This window comes from Falco naumanni, chromosome 7, assembly GCF_017639655.2.
Source record: "Falco naumanni isolate bFalNau1 chromosome 7, bFalNau1.pat, whole genome shotgun sequence".
Classification (NCBI taxonomy): Eukaryota; Metazoa; Chordata; class Aves; order Falconiformes; family Falconidae; genus Falco; species Falco naumanni.
The window spans coordinates 19,864,844-19,886,229 of NC_054060.1; the positions used below are offsets into that span (position 1 = coordinate 19,864,844).

The window sequence follows — 21,386 nt, forward strand, 5'->3', positions numbered from 1 at the left end:
AGATAACTCCATCATGGAAATGCTAAACGTTATTCAGTCAATATGATCTATTCTTTATATCCTTACCGTAAGAAGCTTTTTCTAACAGCAAATCTAAGTTTCCCTTGCCCCAGTTTAAAACCATTTATTCTCACCTACTCCACCACAGACAGAAAGAACAGCCTTCTCTTTAGCACTTACAACTATCTGGAGATTATATCTGCCTCCCCCACCAGTCTCCTAATCTTTAGACTAAACAACCTGAATTGATTCAAACTTCCCTCAGATGTAAGATTTTAAAACCTCTTGAGGACAATCACTGCTGCTGTCTGTTTCTCTCCAAACTGTCCGCTACTTTCCTGAAAAGCAGCACAAAAACCTAACTGAAGCATTCTGGCCGAGACCTCAGTAACGCTGCGCAGGACGGGAGGTGTGCAGGCTGCAAGCACCTTAGACTTACAGCATCGACAGTGAATGAACCACTCACACCGGGAAACGAATGAACAAGCACACCAGGAAAGTGCAGCAGTTTCCAGCTCCCATCTCTAGCAATTTAAGTCTAACAACAGAGTGTGGTTTGGGTCCAACCTCTGCTTCAGATATCTCCATCTCTAAGAGAAAGAGCTACCTATGAGCAACTGGATGCTTCTGCTAAGCAGTCCATGTATGAGCACTGCCCTCACTGGCACGAATTCTTCTTTCCCTTTGTATTACATGGTGAAAATGCTCCAAAGCTAGAGTAAGCTGACACGGACCTCTTTGTGACCTACAACACTCCACACAATTACTCAGCTAATGAACCACAGTGAGCCTCTTTTAACCAAGTATATATTTACAGATATTAATATATATTTTTTAAAAAACAAAACCTACATTATTCCCAGAACTTTATTTGGATTGCATTTCCTTATGCATCTTTACTGTTTTCTACATTTACCTTTAAGCGTACAAAATCTGATTATTTCTAATGCTTACCTTTCTGTGTTCAATTGAAGGCTGTGGGATGACAAACTGAAATCCCAGCACTGCTAGGGAACTGAGAAGTCTGAAAAAGCAAATAGTGAAACAGAAGGTATAATTACCACTAAAACAAACCACACATCTACAACCTGTTACGGGGCTTCATACTGCAAGAACTTATTTAGACACTTAATGCCATCACTAACCAAAGCAGGCTCACTAAACTGTATGAAACGCTTTTATGACATTGTCTTCACAGCAGGCAGTACAACAAACATACATATATTTGTCTGTCCGTAAAGCAAAAGTGCACCAAGTAGAATCCATTGATACTATTTCACATAACTTTATGTTTAAATTAGAAAAAAAAAATATCTTGGCAGTGCATATTTTAACACCTCTGCATTTGGTGTCAAAATGACATAGCACTTCAGAAAACTTGCAAAGTGTAAGTACGAATTCACCCATCTATGGACTAAGTCTGCTTCTGGCTCTGGCTCCTCATTTTACAGATGAACACCAGCTCCAGCACACGGGAAACATGCAAAGAATCACCATGATTTTGCAGACAATAGGTTCTTCCCCAGCTGCTTAACACTTGTGGAAAGTGAATAACCTAATGGGCACAGAAGATGGAAAGTAGCAGACACAGCCCACCAGAGACTCAGGATAAGCAGCCAAGCATCACCCCAGTCCCCACATCTTCAATCTGAAAGGAGTCATAATGGGAACCAAGCCCAAACAAACTTTGTTCTGTCAAGCCTCACCACTGTAATGACTCCTAGGAGCCCATTACAAGTTAGGCTCAGTTAGCTCAGTCTTTTGTTTGCTCTAATTTGCACTGGGGACTGATTTGCCCACTTCTAGCAAGCCCCTTCATCAGAAAACACAGGAAGGTACAAGAAGGAGGATCAAGACATCTTTATTTCTACCAGGAGTTTGACATTTCTGTCTACAAAGACTATACTTCAAACCCTCTATAATGGGGAAAGCTGCTAATGATTTGCTGAATTTCAGTGCAGAAGTACAACTGATGGATTTGGACACAAAATCCATCTGCAAACTAATGGACCAGACAAAATCCAGCTGTGCTTCCTACTCACAGCTCCTTCCTTTGCTCCCTCCACATTAACCCTTTAAATATTTCTCATTTCAGAGACAGACCTCCTAAACAGAAAGAGGTTTTTTTACACTCAGCATTTCATTACCACCAATACAAATAGCCCTCTACTAGGGAGAAAGTTTTTCTTGAGTTTCCTGTGTTTGTTCTTGCTAACAATCTGCAAAAGGAACTGTTAGGTAAGTATTGATTGCACATGGCCTATCACCACCTCATCACCACAGTCTATGCCTCTCTCTCTCTCAAAGCAATAAACCATTCAAAGGTAAGAAAAAGTCATTACCTCCTTACTACCACCTCTATGTAGAAACTATTTTCAAAAAACAATTAACACACTTTAAAAGTCCATTAGAAGGAAGTGTTATATTTCACAAAGCTATCATTTGTGATAAAGCAAAATTCAGAGGAGGTGGCTGAAATCAGAGTCAGTACAAAGCGCTATAAAGAAACTGCAGTTAAGAGTCAAAACGTGCGATTCAGACCAGGGCCAAATAACACAGTGGTGGATGGAAGCCAAAGGCATGAATGAAGAAACTGATGTGCCAATCACACCTGAAATCAAAGGCAGAAGCAGAAACAGAACTCAAACCTGCTAACTGCAAAATGACAGCACGGAGTCTGTCTGTAGCTGACTTGATGTCCCTTTTTCATGTGCTCAGGTGATCTCCCAACTATTCTCAATGAAAACATGACAAGCTGCTAAGCAGGCAGAGCAGTCTCTCTGACAGGCCCAACATACATAGTCTGCAAATTATACTTAACTTCCTTTTCAGAATCTTCCTACCCACTCCCTGCTCCCTTATGGCTTCTGCTCACTATAATCCCTCAGAGCATGTGAAAGAAAGTTCAGACTTCGCGTAAGGAAATGAATGCTTTCATCCTCAACAGGACAGGATTTTTCTGATCAGTCTGAAGGACTACAGATTTCCATGCGTAAATACTTCTGAAATCATGCACAAGGCTGGGAGTTCTGAACTGAGTGAGAACTGTAATCTTCAAAGCAAATTACTTACCAGATTAAAGTTTTCAGTTATAAAATGCAAACTTTTAGTATATGTGTGATTAATCCGTGCCAAGCTTTTCCTGACCGTTCTTTAATGAGGTTGCACTGTAATCACCATCTGTATGTAGGTGCTCAAGGACAATGAAGCCAGTTTTTAAATTCACTTCTGTATCTGCAATTGGATCTTTCAGAAACAATGCTATCAACATACTATTTCAAACACAGGAAATCTGCCAGGAATACTTAAGCTATCCTGAGGTAAGCTTCTAGCTTCAAATCAGTGTGTGGCAATTTAATTTTTTTAGTGTTATTTCCCTCAGTAGCTTGCTTTGGCTAACTTCTCTGGACTAGGCTTTTTTATTTGTCATGCTTGACTAACGTTAGGCCTCCCAAGCTTCAAAAATAGGCTTCTCCAGTTTCAGTGGGTTTGCTTCAGGTATTCTTCCTGTGCAGAATAGCCAAAAAGAACAAGTGCTCCTCAAAATAAGGCAAAACTTTTCAAGTATACACGAACAGGTCAGGTACCAACCACAGCTGATTGATGGCTGTTTAACTCAGGCCTCTGTATAAGAACCTTGCTGGTACAGCCCTTGCTGCCACAGTTAAGGCACTATTTGGAGCCAAGTACCTAGTTTTAATGCAAACTCTCACTCTACCCAAGCTGCAAAGAGGAAACATGCTCACTTTCTTTTACAGGCAATCCCAATTTCTGTTGAACTGTGGGGGCACAAAGCAAAACCAGGCAGGATTAGCTCTATTGTGGAAGCAGCAAGAGAAAGTTTGCTATTTAACACCTCATTTAGGAACATCTCTCAGAGTTCTTTGTCATTGCAGTGAGTATTAGCTCTCCTTGAATGAAGCCAGAGGGTAGCAAAATAGATTTTTTGCATGGTTGCTGTCCCTTAGTAGTTGTATTTTATGAAGGGCTCCTACAGCCAACTGTGGATTGTCCTGATAGTACTAATCACCTGGCTAAAGTACTTTCCCTCCTGACTAGTGCACTATGGCTGGTCTCATTTGCTTGACTTCCTCCCAGATGAAAGCTGCAGAACAGCCTAAGCCTGGGACAGCCTGGGAGGAGCTACACAGGGAAAAGCCTCAACAGGAAAGATAACGCAGGCAGTGTCAATAATACGTGACAGATCCGTTTTGATGTGGAATCTGCGCTGGCTTATTAGGAGGGTGGCAGAATTGCAATTCAAAGATCGATAACTGAAAATCACAAGAAGTAAGGTTAGATGAAAGGTGTTACTGACAGTATCTCCATACAAATGAAAGAGCAAGCTCTTTGGTTTGTAAGGAGTGCCACTCCTCACAGGCGGTCAACTTTTGTTTGTGTAGCATCATGGCTGCCTGTTTTCTCTGAATACACTTGCCCAAGGACAGAACCGGACAGATCAGCTTAGGAACAGCTGAGTGTTTCCACTGTCAGGAAAACTGTTCGAATGGTCTTTCCTATGTTTGCCCACTGGCAAACTGTTTCAGGAATGCATAACATAAATCTCCAAATGAATTGCAGCAGAGGTACTAAAACATGTAAATCAGTAATTTAAGCCCAGTGACTGTAGTTGCACAGCTTCAGCGACAAAAGGGAACGTTCCAGTAATATATGCCATCACACTGGCACACACTAACAGATGCTCTAAGCATAAACAAACACTGAGAACTTCCTTTTCTTACTGTCACCAAAGAATGCATACATGTACTCGATTACTTAGTCTTTGGACAAGATTTTTATCTGTCTTCCTAAGATACAAACACTTAATATCAAAGCAAGAGACAACCAAATTGATATTTACTGCAGTGTGTTAAATGCATGTTAAATAAGGTTTTAAATGTTTCATTGCATCACTTACCTCAAAGAAACTATTAAACTGTCTACCATGATCCTTTAATGCAAGGTGTCTTGAAATGAAAAATACTTCTTCACTGTGGTGCAGCACAATGCCAATCACACACAAATCCTACAGAAAGAAAAGAGAAAAACATTTAACACTGCTTATTCAGTATTTTCCATGAAAATATGATGAAACTGGATACAGACCTACATCTGTACCTCACTTCTTGGGACATTACAGCAACACAAACTGGAAATCCAGTGTACGTTACATGAATAGACTGGACACACCCCATTTTTTGCAATAGGAATTCAACAGTGCCAGAGTGCTTTGCTCAAAAGCTATGGGATGCAAAATCTTGATTTGATTCCCAATGATGCAAATCTGATGTTGAACTTACTTGCTTTTTTATCTCACCTTCCTGATATGTCACTTGTATGACAATAAAGCAAACGGCTTTGTTTAAAGTCTTGTGTTAACAGAATTCACAGAACTGAAACTGGGTCACCAATTTCTACTGTATAGTAGCAGTATTAATAGGCTCTCCATTTTGTGAGCAATGCAAGGATGATTCTGTTCTGAGTGCTCATACACAAAAGAGGAGTGTTGTTCCCTCTCTATTACAGATGGCAAAGCCAGCCACAACGAAGTTAAATGTCCTGCCCACAGTCACGGAGGAAATCTTGGGTTAAACAGCATTCTGAATACAAACTCAACTGATCCTTATTTCTAAGTACTATCATTGCATCGTGACTACTGCAAATCCACAGAAACCCTACCAGCCCTTGAGAGGGTTATTACCTAGGTACACTGACATTCGTTTGGAAATACTCTCAAAGGTTCAGACATCTGGAGAGTTCTTATTTTGGTAAGTTTGTAATTCTATATTCAACACTTAAAATACTGCACCAGAATTTTCAGGCAGGAAAGAGATCCTTGAGGTAGGGAAATACAGTATAAGTTGAGGAGGGTAAGGGGAGGAAGGAAGATAAGAGGAAATAAAACACCAGTAGGACTGAGCCTATATCCATACATTTCAGAATGTGGTCAACGGCTGTCTTGCATCTTGCCATTTACAAGTGGTTACATGTTGAAAAGCAGCGGAGTGAACAGAAACAAGAGAACATTGCTGTTCGTAGATAAAGAGCTCTCACTTTCTGTCAGCCAGCCAGATAATTAAAATCTGCCTAGAAAGGGACAAGACTTTCAGGAACTTAGAAAATGTGCAGCTAGATAAAATACAGATCCTACTGCTAGAAAAATGTGAATTGTTTGCAGGTAACTGGACAAGCTAAATCTTCCCCCCCCCCCCCAAAAAAAAAAAAAAAAAAAATCAAAACCCCAATAAATTTCATTTAGGAAATCACAATACTTGTAAGAAATTTAAAATAAAATTCCTATTATTCTTTATTGTTTAAACTTTAGTCTTTTAAAAGGAAGACATTAAGAGTTGTGTACTTGGGAAAGTACTACAGCAGAAAGTTCTGCATGTAACAGGTTTGAGTTAGACATGAGGAAGAAACCATAAGAGCTCAGATAAACTTTATTCTCTCTGCAGTTCCATGGTTGTCAGTAGATCTAAGAGACTTTCTCACACTTATTCACTGATTTCACTGCTTAATGTTGTACAATGTCTGTGTTTTTTATAAGACTGGCAGCACTTCTGAAAACAGATTTTTAGTCTAGATCTCTGCAACATTTTATTTGAGGTTTTAGCCCATAGTTTCAGAAAAAGCTACATTCCTTTTAACGTTAGGCAAGTTCAGATATACAGCACTAACACAAAGCATTTAGACAGATCCCTTGTGATGCTATTTACTAATAGACATTTTGAATTGTTAAGGAAACAAATATCTGGCTTTCTGCAACCTGACTCTTAATTACCAGACGTACTGAGGCAATAGTCCTTTATATCACTTCTTAAAATAGGAGGATATGCATGTAACATGGATTGTGACCAACATGGTTTCAAGTTCTTACCGTTCTGGTTTTTTTTCCAGATGTGGAGTGAAAAAATCCTGAAAGAGAGTACAATACTTTTTTTTTATCCAGCATCCTTGTATGGAGGGACACAATCTCAGCAGAACACTGCTATGGGATAAAAACTCAATGAAATGTGCACTCCCCTAATCCACTTTGTAAATCACACCTCATTTGAGAAGCAGAAAAGATACTGTTATAGATCTAGTTTTGCAAAGAAGTAGGGGAGGGACCTCCAGTGTTTCTGGACATTGTTCTTAAGCAGAGTGCTTAAAGTCCATGCATATGTTTTCAGTTTTTTTCAGTTCATCTGTATCCCCATTGTCAGTGCAGGCTGCATTACAGACTCAACTTTCAACAGTATTTCAATGTCTTTTTCAAAACACTTCTTACTGCAACTCACAGATACATTTCTTTTGAAATATCATAGTGGAAAAACTGCTAGGTATCTAAGCAACTTAAGAGCTTCTTTTCAAAATTATTTTGAGTGCTTAGGTTATTACAGCTTATCGAAAGAAATGTCATTTTGGCAGTGATGGTTTTGATATGAAAATGTGCAAATGGGACAACCATTTTCCCTCCAGAGGATCCAGGGCAAACGAGTACCTGAAATGGCTAAACAGTTAACACTAGGATTAAATAACATGAATTTTGGCATGGAAACTTCCAAAAGCCTGATGAGGTGTACTAAGTGCTAGTCATTGCAATAAGTCTTGAAATTGTGAAGGTCAAATTACCTTCCCACAACGGGCTTAAAAGCACTATAGGCCTATCTAGCAAAAGACTTTCTAGTAACCCTATTTACAGCAGAATAGATATTAGTATCTCAACTGGAACAAATCACGCTCCTGCGCTTCAGCAGAGTTAAGATTTTCCCCACTGCGTTACATTTGACATTTCAGCAATCTTCCTCATTTCACCTGCAAGTGGGGTGAAAACAACATCTCTGAAACTGGACCAGGGAAAAAAAGAAAAACACACACACACACACATGCCCAAACAAACAAACCACCCAACCACACAGGATGCAACAGAATTCAAGCCTCCTCTCCAGAATAATCAACATGACAAAGGGAGAGGTGTTCTATTGCATATGATAAAACGTGCATCAGGTCACAGAAAGTGAGACTGAATAAAAAGACCCCGATTGAAGTCTCCTCCCCTTTCACACTGCAGGTGAGTGATCCTAACACCTTCAAACTGCTGCTGCTAGTCTTAGCAGTTACACTACCAAGTTATGAGCTAATCATAACAATCCTTTGTCTTAATATTTCCTGAAAAATACTCTGACACTTACTCTCCACATTACCTGCACTCCTCAGCCTAGCAGCCCACTTATAGTCAGACACTGCAGTCCTTTGTCAGCAGGGCTCAGATGAGTGTCTAAGTGAAATTAGAACAAAAATACTCATTTGTAATGGAGATTCCAAAAAGGGGCAGAGATAGATAATGGCGGTAACTCAGAAAAAAATAATCTAGTAGACTCATAGACAATCCCAGAAATCCGCTGAAATGGGACACAAGAAGATTTCTCAGAGTTAAATGATGCAGTACACAGAACTATCAGGACAGACACCACAGACACTGTACAGAAAGTTAAGAGAAAGAAAGTCTACTGAGAAGTCAACAGTGAGATTTCCCCCTCAGCTAATTAATTTAGAAACGTCTTCCTGCAAAGTGGTTTGAAAATTTGCAGAAAGACAATGAATTAGTTATCCTAACCTCTTAAATATCATGGGCCCACTCACATGCAATTTTTCATGTGACTATACCCTTTGTGTATTGTGAATGGATGGTATTTCACTTCCATGAATTCCAATGTCATGTTAGCATCAACCTTTACTTCTTGTAAGTCCTGTCTACTCACATTTATCCATATGCATCTAGGTACTAACTGTACGAACTGAGCTTTTAGCCTATTTTATCTTGCTGACTTAAATATATAGCAAGCCAACTTAAATTTCCTTCAATATTTATCTTTCTGGTTAGGTGATGTATCTTGCCAGCTACTGACAATGGCAACTTGAAGCAGCTATGAAACTTCAACATCATTCCGAGGTCATGTTTCCACTGATGAGCAAAACCTTCTTTTTGTATTATTTAGGGGAAAAAAAACAACCTAAAGAAATAATACTGAGAAATACTTAAAAGAAAAAAAATATCAAACCCTTTAAGACTGCCTTTGAATCTGCTGCCTTGGACATTGGTAAAGTATAGTGTATGTATTAGTTTAGTTCTTCACATCTATTAAACTATGTTCACTGCAAGTCGTTTGGATTGCATCCAACATTCACTGTATTCACAAGACTTTGATAAAGCACCTCACAGTGCACCCAGTTTATCTAGCTACATAATTTGTGCATGCATCCAACAGCTTGAACCACAGCTGTTGACAACCACCATCAGAGTTTTATCTCTTCAAATATTCATTAACTACAGTAAAACATACACTTGTCTCTGAAAGCTGCATAACAGAGAAATCTAGCATTAGATCTGATGAAAAGTTCAGATGCTTACATGGAGCAAACACTTTCATTAAAACAAAAATTACAAGTTACTCCACCTAACCCTGAAGGTGCCTCTCTGGTTTACTATAAATGCTTTGAAAACTTTCAAGTTCTCCTTCAGGGTGTGTCCAGAACTACTGCAGTCCAAGAAAGCTCAGTGCCTGTCTCCAATCTAAGCTTGATCAAGATCCAGAAGTTTTCATTTCTTTGCCTAAAATCTCACAAACCACACCCCCACTCCAGTAAGTACAATCCACAAATGCCACCACCACACAGAGACAAAGCCTCTTCCATCCACAGGTGTAACTACTAATTGTCTGTTAAACACAGCCTCTGGAAACATTTACTTCTGCGTAACAGCCTGGTGACTCATGCCCCTGTGATAGCTGCCGTGACTCAACAGTCTCTGCAGGATAGGGAGCGGCACCCTCGGGCTGCACCTTCTCCCCCACCTCGCCGATTCATCTGGGTGAAGGTGCCTACCTTTCCCTAAAGCTGTACTTCCACCCAGAAGCACCACAGACCCCAAATAAAAAGGTAACGGTGAGACCAAGGGCCATCCCGGATCCGTCTGAAATGTCGGTCCTGTTACTAGAGCTGTACTCAAAAAACAGTTCCAGCTCATTTCTTTGGAATTCAAAGGGAAAAAAAAGTGTAACCTGGTTATTTGGCATCCAATTCTATAACATTTAATCATCCTCTGAAAATCGAGAAGGCAAACTCCAAAGTTGGTGACGCCCAACAGTGACCACACACATGATTTCCCCAAATCCATCCATTCACAAGATGCAAATTTTGCCTTTTAAAAATACTGTTATGCTGGAGGGCGCCACCATTCAAGCAATTTTGCTGCAGTCTTTGTTGAAGTACATATAATTTAATTAAACATCGAACAAGGGTTGCGACATTAATCATGTAAGTAAAGGGGAGAAGCAAGTGCTTGTTTGTAAGTTGTGAGCTGCAGTCATGTTATGCATGACTAGTAGAATTTGTTTCTTTAATTTCTCCTCTAGATTTAATTTTTCTTAATCTTTGTCCACAAGACTGGTTATGTATTTGCTGAACACGCACAAGTAATAAAAATACTATAAACGTGAAAATACGTTAATAATGAACCTGATCTAGAATTCACTAAAGCCCTCTTAAACTCAACAATAAGCTTAAATATGCATTTAATACCATAGTAATAGGTTTGAGAATCAACATATCTTGTGGTGGCATGAATTATGACAGCTATCTAATTGAGATCGATTGCAAAGGAAGTGTGCTGGCGTAGCAGTGCCAAATTGATTAGAGATTTTGATATAACTCTCAAATCCTAAAAAGACAGTTTATGTGGAGATTTATTCAACTTAAAAAAAGAAAAAAAAACAAAAACAAACACAAATGCAAATTGAGTGTTAGAAGAATAGAATTAATTGTTCTTTTTTACTTCTTTGAAATAATAAAACAGAAAGATGACTTTCTCAAGATTCAGGCTGCACCAAAATTGCCATTTTTAGTCTGATTTTGCCCCCTTTTTCACCTTTTGAAAGTATTAGCTAATTCTCACAAACATTTACTGCGTTTAAAGTTCTCATGTGTGGTTTCCAGGCAGAGGACTATTATGTAAAAGGTAAAATGAATCACAAAAATGAGATCATATCTCTCTCCAAATTGACTTCTTGGGATATAACTGTGTGGAAACCATTGCAAACCTGTCTTAAGTTCATTTCAAGATTTCGAATTGACAGGCTGTGCAATTTTGGCCAAAACCCTGCCATTCTTTTTAAAACTGCGCATAGTAAGTACAATTTTTAGAAGAATCATTTCTTACAATGACACTGTAGATGGACAACCTCGTTTCTAACTGAACAATTTTTTGTCAAGAAATCACAATTCAGTACATCACAACTTAAATATAAGTTGTCTTCTATAGCAACCAATTTAGAAAACATTATTAAGCTCAAAATTAGGGACATATAGAGCTTCGTCAGGTCACTGACCTTTCCCTGACCTTACCATGTTATTTTCTAAGGACAGTCTAAAGTCAGGGTAATGTTTTCCGCAATCTTCTATTAAGTAGTAAAGCCAGATGCTGTATTTTACTGAAAAAATCCCTCAACTCTTCAAAAGCCTTTGTAGCAGAATAAAAGGAAACTAGAAAACACCACCAATAAACATGGAACAGGCCAACTGGTTGCAGCATGTATTCAGTATTCAATTTTATACAGGTGAACTGGTATTACTGCTTAGGGGATAGATACAAAATCTACAGTCGTGTATCTGCAGGTATATAAAAACAAACCCAGCACACAATTACAAAGCTAAGGTAGCCAAGCCACATGATGGTTGATTTTTTTTACCTTCTGTTCTCTCCCTAAAGAGGCTGCCATAGGAATCTTGATACCAGTTTGTCATCATTCACCGATTTAAGGAATTCCAACTCTTGCCATAGCTGTTCTGTACCACTAGTGCAGAACAAACTGCATAGACCTTATGTAAGACAAGTGTGCAAGGACTCAAGCAATTCTGCTCTCATCTGAAACTATTGACTCAACGTTCAACTAGGAGTATATTCTACTTGTGTCCTGTAAATGTGGCTGCAAATTTCCTTTGCTCACAGATCCACTAATACTCATTGCGCACACAACCATTAAGAGCAGCCTGTTCCACACTTAACCAGCTCAGAGAACTGAAAAAAGTTCTGGCAGTTTCAGCATTTGAAAACCATGAAAGGTGCTACTCATCACAGCTCTACATGTTAGAAACCATCACCTCTTCTGATAAGACATGTTCCATATATTTAAATAAATTTTGCTCTCCTTTTAAAGAACATTTTTGCTATAATCTGAGTACTCCAAACCAAGGATGTAGAAGGGACTGCACATAGAAGAGGGAGGGGGAGATTACATGTTAAAGACCCTTTTCATAAAACAATCCTTCTTAACCTTCCATAATACTGATCAACATTAATCTGATTATTGATATTGAAAGATAAGGGAAAAAAGAATGATTAACAGTCTAAAAAGTCAGGTAGAAACACCTGCCATCCCTATAAGCACCAATGCAAAATATAGGTGAATCCTTCATTGCTATGACAAGCAAGAGAAACAGACTCGTGTGACCTCTGCTATGATTAAATAGCTACAGTCTGGCCTACAAAAGGAGCAATAAGAGCATAAATGTATCTTAAACCAGTTACTGTTCTAGATACTTTTCTACCAAAGGTAAGTAGCTAGAGTGGTGGTTTAGATTCAGATTTGAGGCACGCTCCATGTTATGGAGGCTCAGGTCAAACTGTCTGCTGTGACCGGTAGTTAAAATGCTAGAAATATTTAATTGAAAGAAGTAATATTTACAAAACATTAGTCTCCAAGTACATTTGTTTAGTAAAAGTCTTAACAATGTTAATATTGCAAAGCGTATGACTGCATTTCAGAGCAACTAGGAATAGAAATTTCTTAGAGCCTCTTTTAGCCATACTAATTTCCTCACCTTTAAATACGTCAAAGAAAAAGAACTATTCTCACACTCCTTTCACGACTTAAGCTTAATAAAAGCTGTTCTCAGAACACAAGGTGTGTCTCTGAAATCAAGGAAAAGCTTCCAACTTTCAACCATAGTCTGAGTTTCTCAAAAACACAGGCTTCCAACAGTGTTTAACTGGAGTTTACGTCTGAGGACCTACCCCACCTTCTGTACAAAACCTAAGGTCCCACCAGCCTCAGTCAGAGAATTGTAAGACATCCTATTTGAAAAGGTCATAGAAAACAAATATTTCAGCAAAGCTAATTGAAGGCACATGTACAAGGAAAGTAACACACAACATATTTCAGCAGTATAATCAGCTATTTCTTGGTAACACAGCTGGGAGACACCCCTCATCAAGTGAAAAATCATGTATATTACATTATTACTGTGCAGTTAGAAGATAGCTTCCTTTTGCAAAGAGGAAACATTGGTTTTCAGTTGTCTGTTTAATGAGAACCTCTGTCTGCCAGAACATAAGTCTTTTTATCATTTTTTAAACCGCTTACTGTAAGAATTAACTTTCACACTGTTCAATAAACATTGAAAATACATGCCCAAGCATCAATAACCTCCACGTAAAAAATGGAACAAAATATAGTAGGCTGTGCTTCAGAGAATAAATTTTTTGCCCTGAATAATAAACAACATTCAGCAGCATACATAGGTGAAGATCCAGTGCTCCTGGTGACAAGGTAACCTTTGAAATAAACATTTCACTTACTGGCAAATAGAGGTATGTATTATTAGCCTGGCACAACTAACTCCCTGCGTAGCTCCAACACAAATAGACCTGATGGGAAGCTGCCCGTTCTCTAAATTAGTGCTGAGTCACACTAACAGGATAGCATAAAGAGCCAGCAGTGCTCTGTGAACACACAGAAGCATTCCTAACAACACAAAAATCCTATACTTCATGGCTGTGATTTTCTAAGGAAGAAAAAAAAATATTCTTGCTTGCAAGATTTCTGAGGTGCTTGGGGAACCAGTGTTAAAACACAACAGGGAGGAGAGCATGCAATGGGGACTTGAAATCTTTGCTTGGTTATTCAGAAACAAAATATTTTCTTTGGAGTGTCAGTGGAAGAAATACCTCCCTGCGTAAGTAGTATCTCCAAGTAACAATGCTTTCTGAGAATCCTCATATTTTTTTCCAGAGCAGACAAGTGGTAAAGCTGTATCTGTACAGTTACACTCCAAACGTCAAACCAAACTACTTTTCAAACTTGTTAGGCAACCTCTAATGGCAGCCGCCTTAGTCCTCAGATCATCCAAGTTACCAGAGGGAACACAGTCTTGTCAAGATTGGCTGAATATTTCTCTTCTGGGTAGCTACTCGTAGCCACTATTGTCGGAGATGCTTACTTTTCTGAAGTAAAACCCTATGCAGCACAACAGATACCAACTGGAACATGTGTCTATAAATATAACACAGGCATCCATTGAAGATCTTTGGGGCTCAATTCCAAGCTTTGGCTACAGTGACTCCAAGGGCTTCTTTAGCATTACTGTAAGTGTACAGAACTATAAATGGGATAAAAATCATTCCCAGGGAACTTCGGAGATTTCTCTGCCTGTTACATAGTTCTCTGGTTTGGGTTAAGCATTCTAAAGAAAGGCTGGCATTCCCTCAAGCCTTGAATGGGACTTTGATACAGAAGAAGCATAAAAATAAAACAAAAAATAAAAATTAAACAAGAACCAGCAACCAAACCTGTTTGTTACTATAGGTAAAAGCAAGGCAATTCAGTGTCAGTTTATTAACTCATCTACTTACACAGAAAATATATTTATAAATGGGTATGCCAGGCCAAAGCCAAACAAGTCTCTCTCTCGCGTGCACTCTGGCAGCAAAGGAAGGAGGTCTGGTGGCCCAACGACTCGACTACCGTGATTCAACACAGTGCTGCACTGCAGACCACTGGCTTCCTCTGCTCTCTCTAATGGAGATTAATGTGGGCACAAATCCCAAAATAACTCATCAAATCCTTTTCTACACAAGTTTTCAAAGACAAGTGTTTTAACATACATTTGAATACTGCCATAACTGGAGGGAAAAACAACAGCAACTATCTACTGATGTACATTTTGTACTAACCAGTGTCCAAAAAAAGTGACCAGGGCTTTCATAATAAATATTAAACCTGATGAAGATCCTCTTCCCTTTGGTCCTCTCCTGCAGTTTATTTTGGCAAAAAAAAAAAAAAAAAAAAAAAAAAAAGATTTCTTTTTTCCATCATGCAATTCCCACCTGAACTGAGCTCCACTAGTGACTAGCGCTGCCCAGGTAACAGCACTGCTGCAGCCAAGCTGGCATGAAAGAACTGGGCAATGACTTTAAGCCACTGTACTGTAGTGGGCATGGGGGGTAGGGAGGAGGCGGGGGTGTACCATCTTCTTAAAAGCTCAAAGATTCAATTTCCTCTATTATCTGGGAGAATTCTGGCACTAAACACCTTCTAAATAGGTGCACTATATGAAACAGGGTTTCAGCTGGCTAGTGGCCAGATGTAAGGATGCAGAAGCTTCTCAGGAACCCACATGGAGATATGCTTTAGGGACCGCTGAAAAATAAGTGATGTCCAAAACAAATACTGCTGTGATTCTGTGGCATTCAGATAAATCCTGCACATGCCTTTGTTGAATAAAACATAACAAAGCAACTGCTTGGGTCTGTTCTGAAGGAAATGTCATATACCTATTAGCAAGACTTGGGCACTTCATTTTTAAGAGGCAGTACAGGTAACAACTGCTAGATCATGGACGGAAACACAGCTCACTACGTAGCTTATGTGTCTTGCATTGTGAATTTCAGAGTCCAGGCTCCTGAAACATCTTGAGATGAACTAGTTATAAAAGCTTGTTTAAATTACTTTATTAAATAATACTATAAGAATGATGAAATTTTAACTTATTCCTCATTAACATCCTCTCTGATGTGAGGCTCCCCACATACTGGTACAGAAACACAACAAAGGAATTTGAAGATTTATGGTTTTCTTTTATGTTCCTACATAATGATGATAATAGGTCTAACGAGAGGTCTTACAAGAGCACTGTGAAATTAATATTTCTTTCATAATTTTGAAAAGGAATACCAGGAAATTAAACTTAACATGAAACAAAAAATTATCAATGGATCTCCAACAGCCAACTGGAAGAATGACAATAACTGGTCTTGTAAATCTTTTCAAATATTAAATTCTGCATGCAAATAAATACAGGTGTAACTCAGAGAACACACTGTTTCACAGAGTTCTATTTAGCTTCCATCCACAATAATATTTAGATGAGGGTTCCAGCACAACAGCATAGACACTGAATATCCTTATCCTCTGGGCTTGATCTACACAGAATCTTACAAAAAGTTCAGTCACAGAACTGGACAGGCAACCAAGATAGTAGCATCAGATGCCAACTGTGCTGTTAAGGCTTTACCACTTAAAGGGCTACATTTGCAGAGATGTATCGCTTCTTTATGGGGATAAAAAGGAAAATGCTAAATTACCCAGTTTTAATTGGTAAGGATGACAAACAACAGTTTCTTTGTGTCTTTTTAAGAAAGAGAAATGAAGATTCAGTATGATTAGTGACAGTAGAACAAATGTAAAATTCATATGTTCAGAAACCCAGAAACAATTTATGGACTCAGTTCTACCCCTTGAGACTGAAGCTACTGAATATAATTTTCCTGAAGTCCTTATTCAGCTCAGGCTTGGTTCAGACTTCTAGAAATATCCTAACGCTTGTATCAATCATACCTCCATGTGGTGAACCCTTCAGCCTCCTGCATGTTAAAACTGAACCGCAAGATGCTTTAAGGGTGGGGATTGGGAGCAGTTTATTCTTATCCTGTCGGTTTGAAAGGGATTTTAGACATGCTACAAATCTTGTCTTGCTGCTATGCCTCGTGCTCTGGTGGTCTAGATGACAGTTAGTATTTCAGTCCATTTAATGTAAACTGCATAAACTATTACACTCCTACAGGAGATGCCAGCCCTTGACACAAAAGCACGAAGATAATCATACATTCAAGGAATCTCAGGCTATCAATCACTGAGCAGCAAAGTTGAAACATTCCACTTGCTACAGAATAAAATCTCCCTATTAGGAAATACATAGTTTGGCAGATGCTGTCCAGTGGCCTGTGAAGTACGAGTTTATGGTTGACTGATAAAAGATACTAACCCCAAAGAATCCCCAAAAATCCTTGTCACCCTTGTTAATTGCACTATGCAGAAATCTAAACTCATGAGTCAGGAAGACTGTATTCCTTTTTGACTTCCAGTCACCCTTTCCAGGTCAGGTTCTAGCCCTGAGTTTTTCTCAGCCTGTAAGTAAATCTGCCACTGCTTTCAAGAGAAGTTTGCCTGACAGTAGGTTTAAGACGTTACTGTATAATCTGACTTTGAAAAAAATGAATTGACTTGCAAAGTCATTCACTGGAGCTGACACGTATGAGTACCCACCCTCATATTTGCAAAAGCCAGAAAGGTTGAAGAGAAAGCCCAGTAAGAAATACTATACTTTTACTACAGAATACTACAGGAGTCTACAACTCCTGCATGGGCTTGCAAAGAAAGGCAAGTTAATGGAAATCCCCTTCTTAGCAAAACAGCAGAAACCAGCAATACGGTTAGTCACAGCATAGTAATAAGGTGACAGTATCCTGCCTCCCCATCTAGCCATACACTACTCAGGACAAGCCAGCCTATTTGCAACCCCATCTTGCAACACAGCAGGTTGGGCAAAATTATCACACCTGGTTTTGAGGGACCCTGCACCTCACAACTCAACGGCGCAGCTGGATTAGGAGGATACCAAGAGCAGGAAAGCACAACTACCACGGTTCAGGTCTACCCGCTGACAACATACACAGCCTTCTGGCTGTATCTAAAATCAGTGATGACTTCAGATTAAAGTATTATTTTCTGCCTATATATAACAAGCATTTTAACACATAAACATCTTTGCTGACTACCTCTGTTGATCAGATGTAGCTTAGAAACAGTATTTAGCAGCAACAGTAGTTTCAGAGTTGGCAGCCTTGCAAGTCACAATAAAATCCACCTCACCTTTCACTTCTCTTTTCTGACCACAATAAATGCCAAACTCATCTACAATGCAGAAACCTCTGCCATCATCACACCATGCTTAGGGAACTTTTGTAATCATTCCTGCTCAAGCAAACCTATTCAAGTGGCTGGGACTTTGCCTAAGTGACAGTGAGGAATTCTGAATAGGGCCCTTACTGCATCAGGTAAAAAGAAATCAAAGGTCACCTCTTGGCAGTAGAACCTAAACTTGTATGTGCTTGAGGGCAGGTTGTTATGGTGCACTGAGCTTCACCTGACATCACTTAATGCTGCAGGCAAAATAGCCATGTGCCTACAAACTGAAAAATGGGGACTTAACATGTGAATGAGAGACCTTCTCAATTTGCAAGACAACAAGAACAGCCAATTACAAAGGGCTGGCAAAGAAAACTGAGCAGCTCCTCCAGCACTGTGGACTTCAATTGCTGCTTTAAATAGTCCCTAAGCCACAGGCACAGCATGGGATATCAGCAGTGATCTTTAAAGAAATGTGACCAGGTTTTGTAGGTTTGGAGGTATTTTAAACCGGAGCCTACCGCTGTTGTGCATGCTGCTTAAAGTCAGAAAAGTAGGGTGTTACACGGTGACTCACAATCTTCTACGTGAGTACTCACTGTTGGAGGTAGGTGAAGACTTGCCGAAAGGAATGCAACTTTAATGTAATTACTCTTTGGGCACTGCTTGACACTGTTTCCTCCTTTACGCATAAAATCTGTACGGTCTGAGTAAACAGGAATTTTGAAAATCCCAGTTTTCAAATGCCCTTCTAACATTAACTTTAGGAAAACAGTAAAGCAAGAAGCAGAAACAAACAAACCCTACCTTTCTGAACCCTCAGTTGCCAGCAAGATACATTTGGAAACACTTTTTCCCCCTCTTCCATTTCAAAGCAGTAGAAACAATCACAATTTAATCACAAGCAGCATGGTTCAAAAGAAGTCAGATCAGTTTCTGTCCAATTCTAACAGTATGAAAGCAGCAAAGACATTTTAGTCCTTTCATGCCCTCATAATTCAAAACCACACAGAGATTTTTTTTTCTTGTTTAAAATATCGTTAATTATCATTATTTAAATTTTAAACATGCTTACAAACTAACACTCTGCATTCAGCCCTGGTGTGATGAGTTTGGCCAGCAACAGATACAGGCAGAAGGGACAGCTTTATGACAACTAATTACAGCAGCACTGTCAGTGCCTAAGAAATAACTCTGTATCTGATCCTGCAAAATTATAAACATTCCTATGAGAAGCAACAAAAGTACTCCAAACTCCATAACACCAATGTCAGCAAACCCCTGAACTGGGGGAGGGGGTGTGGGGGTGGGTGTAAGAAAGGAAAGGGTCTTTTTGATGTGCAATATGTATTAACAAGTACAATCTGTCTGAAGTAGTAAAGAAATTTTGGAAATTGCGTTTCTAATGGATGCTTATCACTAGCAAAAAAAAAAAATAAATTAAATAATCCAAACTGTCATCCTGCCTTAACCCCCATGTTTCAACACATGAACAGTATTTCCTGGGCCATCAAAGCTGAACAATGCCAACAGTTAATGGTTAACACACTCCATTCTTTTAAATCCTTATTCCTGTGCTGCTCTAGTTAAGTGCTTAAATTCCACATACAGACCCTGAAGATGTGCAAGGTTTGCCCGCTGTTCCACCCGCACTTCCCCAGTGAATGTAGCTCCATGGAACTACAAGCAAATGAGATAGAGCTTTCATTGCTGCCAGATTCAAGTAATTGCATCCATCCCATTTAATTTATCACCCTTTTGGGTAGCTTGTGTCATGGGATGTCATTTTATTGTAATTACGCAGGGTGGGATTGGACAGGCTCTTGCTTGTCTTTGCCAATCTGATAAGCAAAATCATTTCTTCTTTTTACTTTCGTAGAAACTGCATGTTTTAGATAAAAATAACCAAACAAAAATACAAGTGTAATATACAACCAACTAATAGCAGCCTGATGTTACCAAGCCAGGACTACAGCAATCACCTTTGCCATGGAAAAAAATCCAGGACATCTGAAAACTTTCCAAGTCAACATTTACTGTCAAGATTACTGTCAACAGTTTCGCTGAATTTGCCATTCAGAGATAGGTTTGTCCTTCCATGCACTTCTCTCTAACTAATCCAAATAGAGTATCAGGAGAATCTGCTAGATTCAGGATTACAGATGTTAGTCATAGGTTATTCAAGTATCTAATTGACGTTTTTCTCCTGGAGGAGTAGGATGGATATATGTGAGCATGGAACACAAGTGCTGATCCAGCAAGGCCAGGCTCAGCACATGTTATTCACCAAGCAGCAGCTTTCATGAAAACGGGCTTTTTAAAAGGGCTTCTTTATCCTTCCTCTCCCAAAACAAAAGCAGAGAAAACACATTTCAACTTGGGTATCGTGACTCACATTGAAGACAAGGTGCAGGAAACCACACAACATCTATGCAATCTAATGCAAAAAACAGTATCCTCAGGCTCCCAACAAACATTTAACTTTGGGTAGCCTTGCCATTCTTTTCTCTCACTAGGCCATGCAGTCACCAAGGACAGAGCTTGCCCCACCTTGTGGGCAAGCAGGGTCCAAGATGCCCCATCAGCCCTGCTTCTGCATTGACAGAAACAAATTTGGACAGGTTCTGCTTGCTACCAGGTTTCTCTGCTAAACTTCATTCCTGTACAAGAAGAAGTCAATACAACCCACAGGCACACACAGATAAAGAAAGTTCAGAAGTTGAAACTTCTGCTGTTACAACAGTTAGCCCTTGAATTTAACAAAAAGGGAGTATCCTCTTATTTATTGTAATATTTTAAGAAGTTTGAGGTTACAGAAAAAAAACACCCACAATTAGAGTAAGCAAAGTGAAATCAACAAAAATGGAGGGAAAAAAGGTAGTTTTCTGAAGAACTGTATTTCTCTCTACATTAAATCACATATAGCTTTGTATAACTTGTGAGTTTATAGCAGTTTTAAAAGATCACAGTTATGAACAAGAGGGTCATCTGCAAAGGGTTCAATTTTACCTACCAAGTCCTGTAATTTAAACACAATTTTTTGGTACCCAAAGAGTCCCCCAAAGGCCCCAGTTCCAGGAACTCCCGCTAAAAGAACAAGCTCTCATACTGTCAAAGAAAAGACTGCAAACTCTAAAGGATCCAAAAACATAAATTCAGATATATTCATTTTAGCATTTCAGGATTTGTAAGCCAATCTGATGATTCTAGGGCAGTCCTAGCTCCTGATTCCCAAACACTCCATGAGGCAGTACTGCACACTAACAAACTACCGTTGGACAACAAATATAGCTTCTGTGACTCTGCTAAAGGTCACCACCTGATCAGTAAAATTTATTTCCAGATCTCTGAAGCTTAGCTATTCTTTTCCACAAATCA

General features: G+C 39.2%; 1 protein-coding gene across 1 annotated transcript in view; it reads right to left on the bottom strand.

The window, feature by feature from the left end:
- THSD4 (thrombospondin type 1 domain containing 4) overlaps nucleotides 1-21,386 on the bottom strand; it is a 319,595-nt gene that overhangs the window by 293,290 nt on the left and 4,919 nt on the right. Inside the window, exons 2-3 of the mRNA XM_040601898.1 lie at nucleotides 4,919-5,026; nucleotides 955-1,024 (exon numbers count right to left, since the gene is read on the bottom strand). Of these exons, the coding sequence (XP_040457832.1) occupies nucleotides 955-1,024; nucleotides 4,919-4,947 (99 nt within the window). The 5' untranslated portion in view covers nucleotides 4,948-5,026. The remainder of the gene's footprint in view (nucleotides 1-954; nucleotides 1,025-4,918; nucleotides 5,027-21,386) is intronic.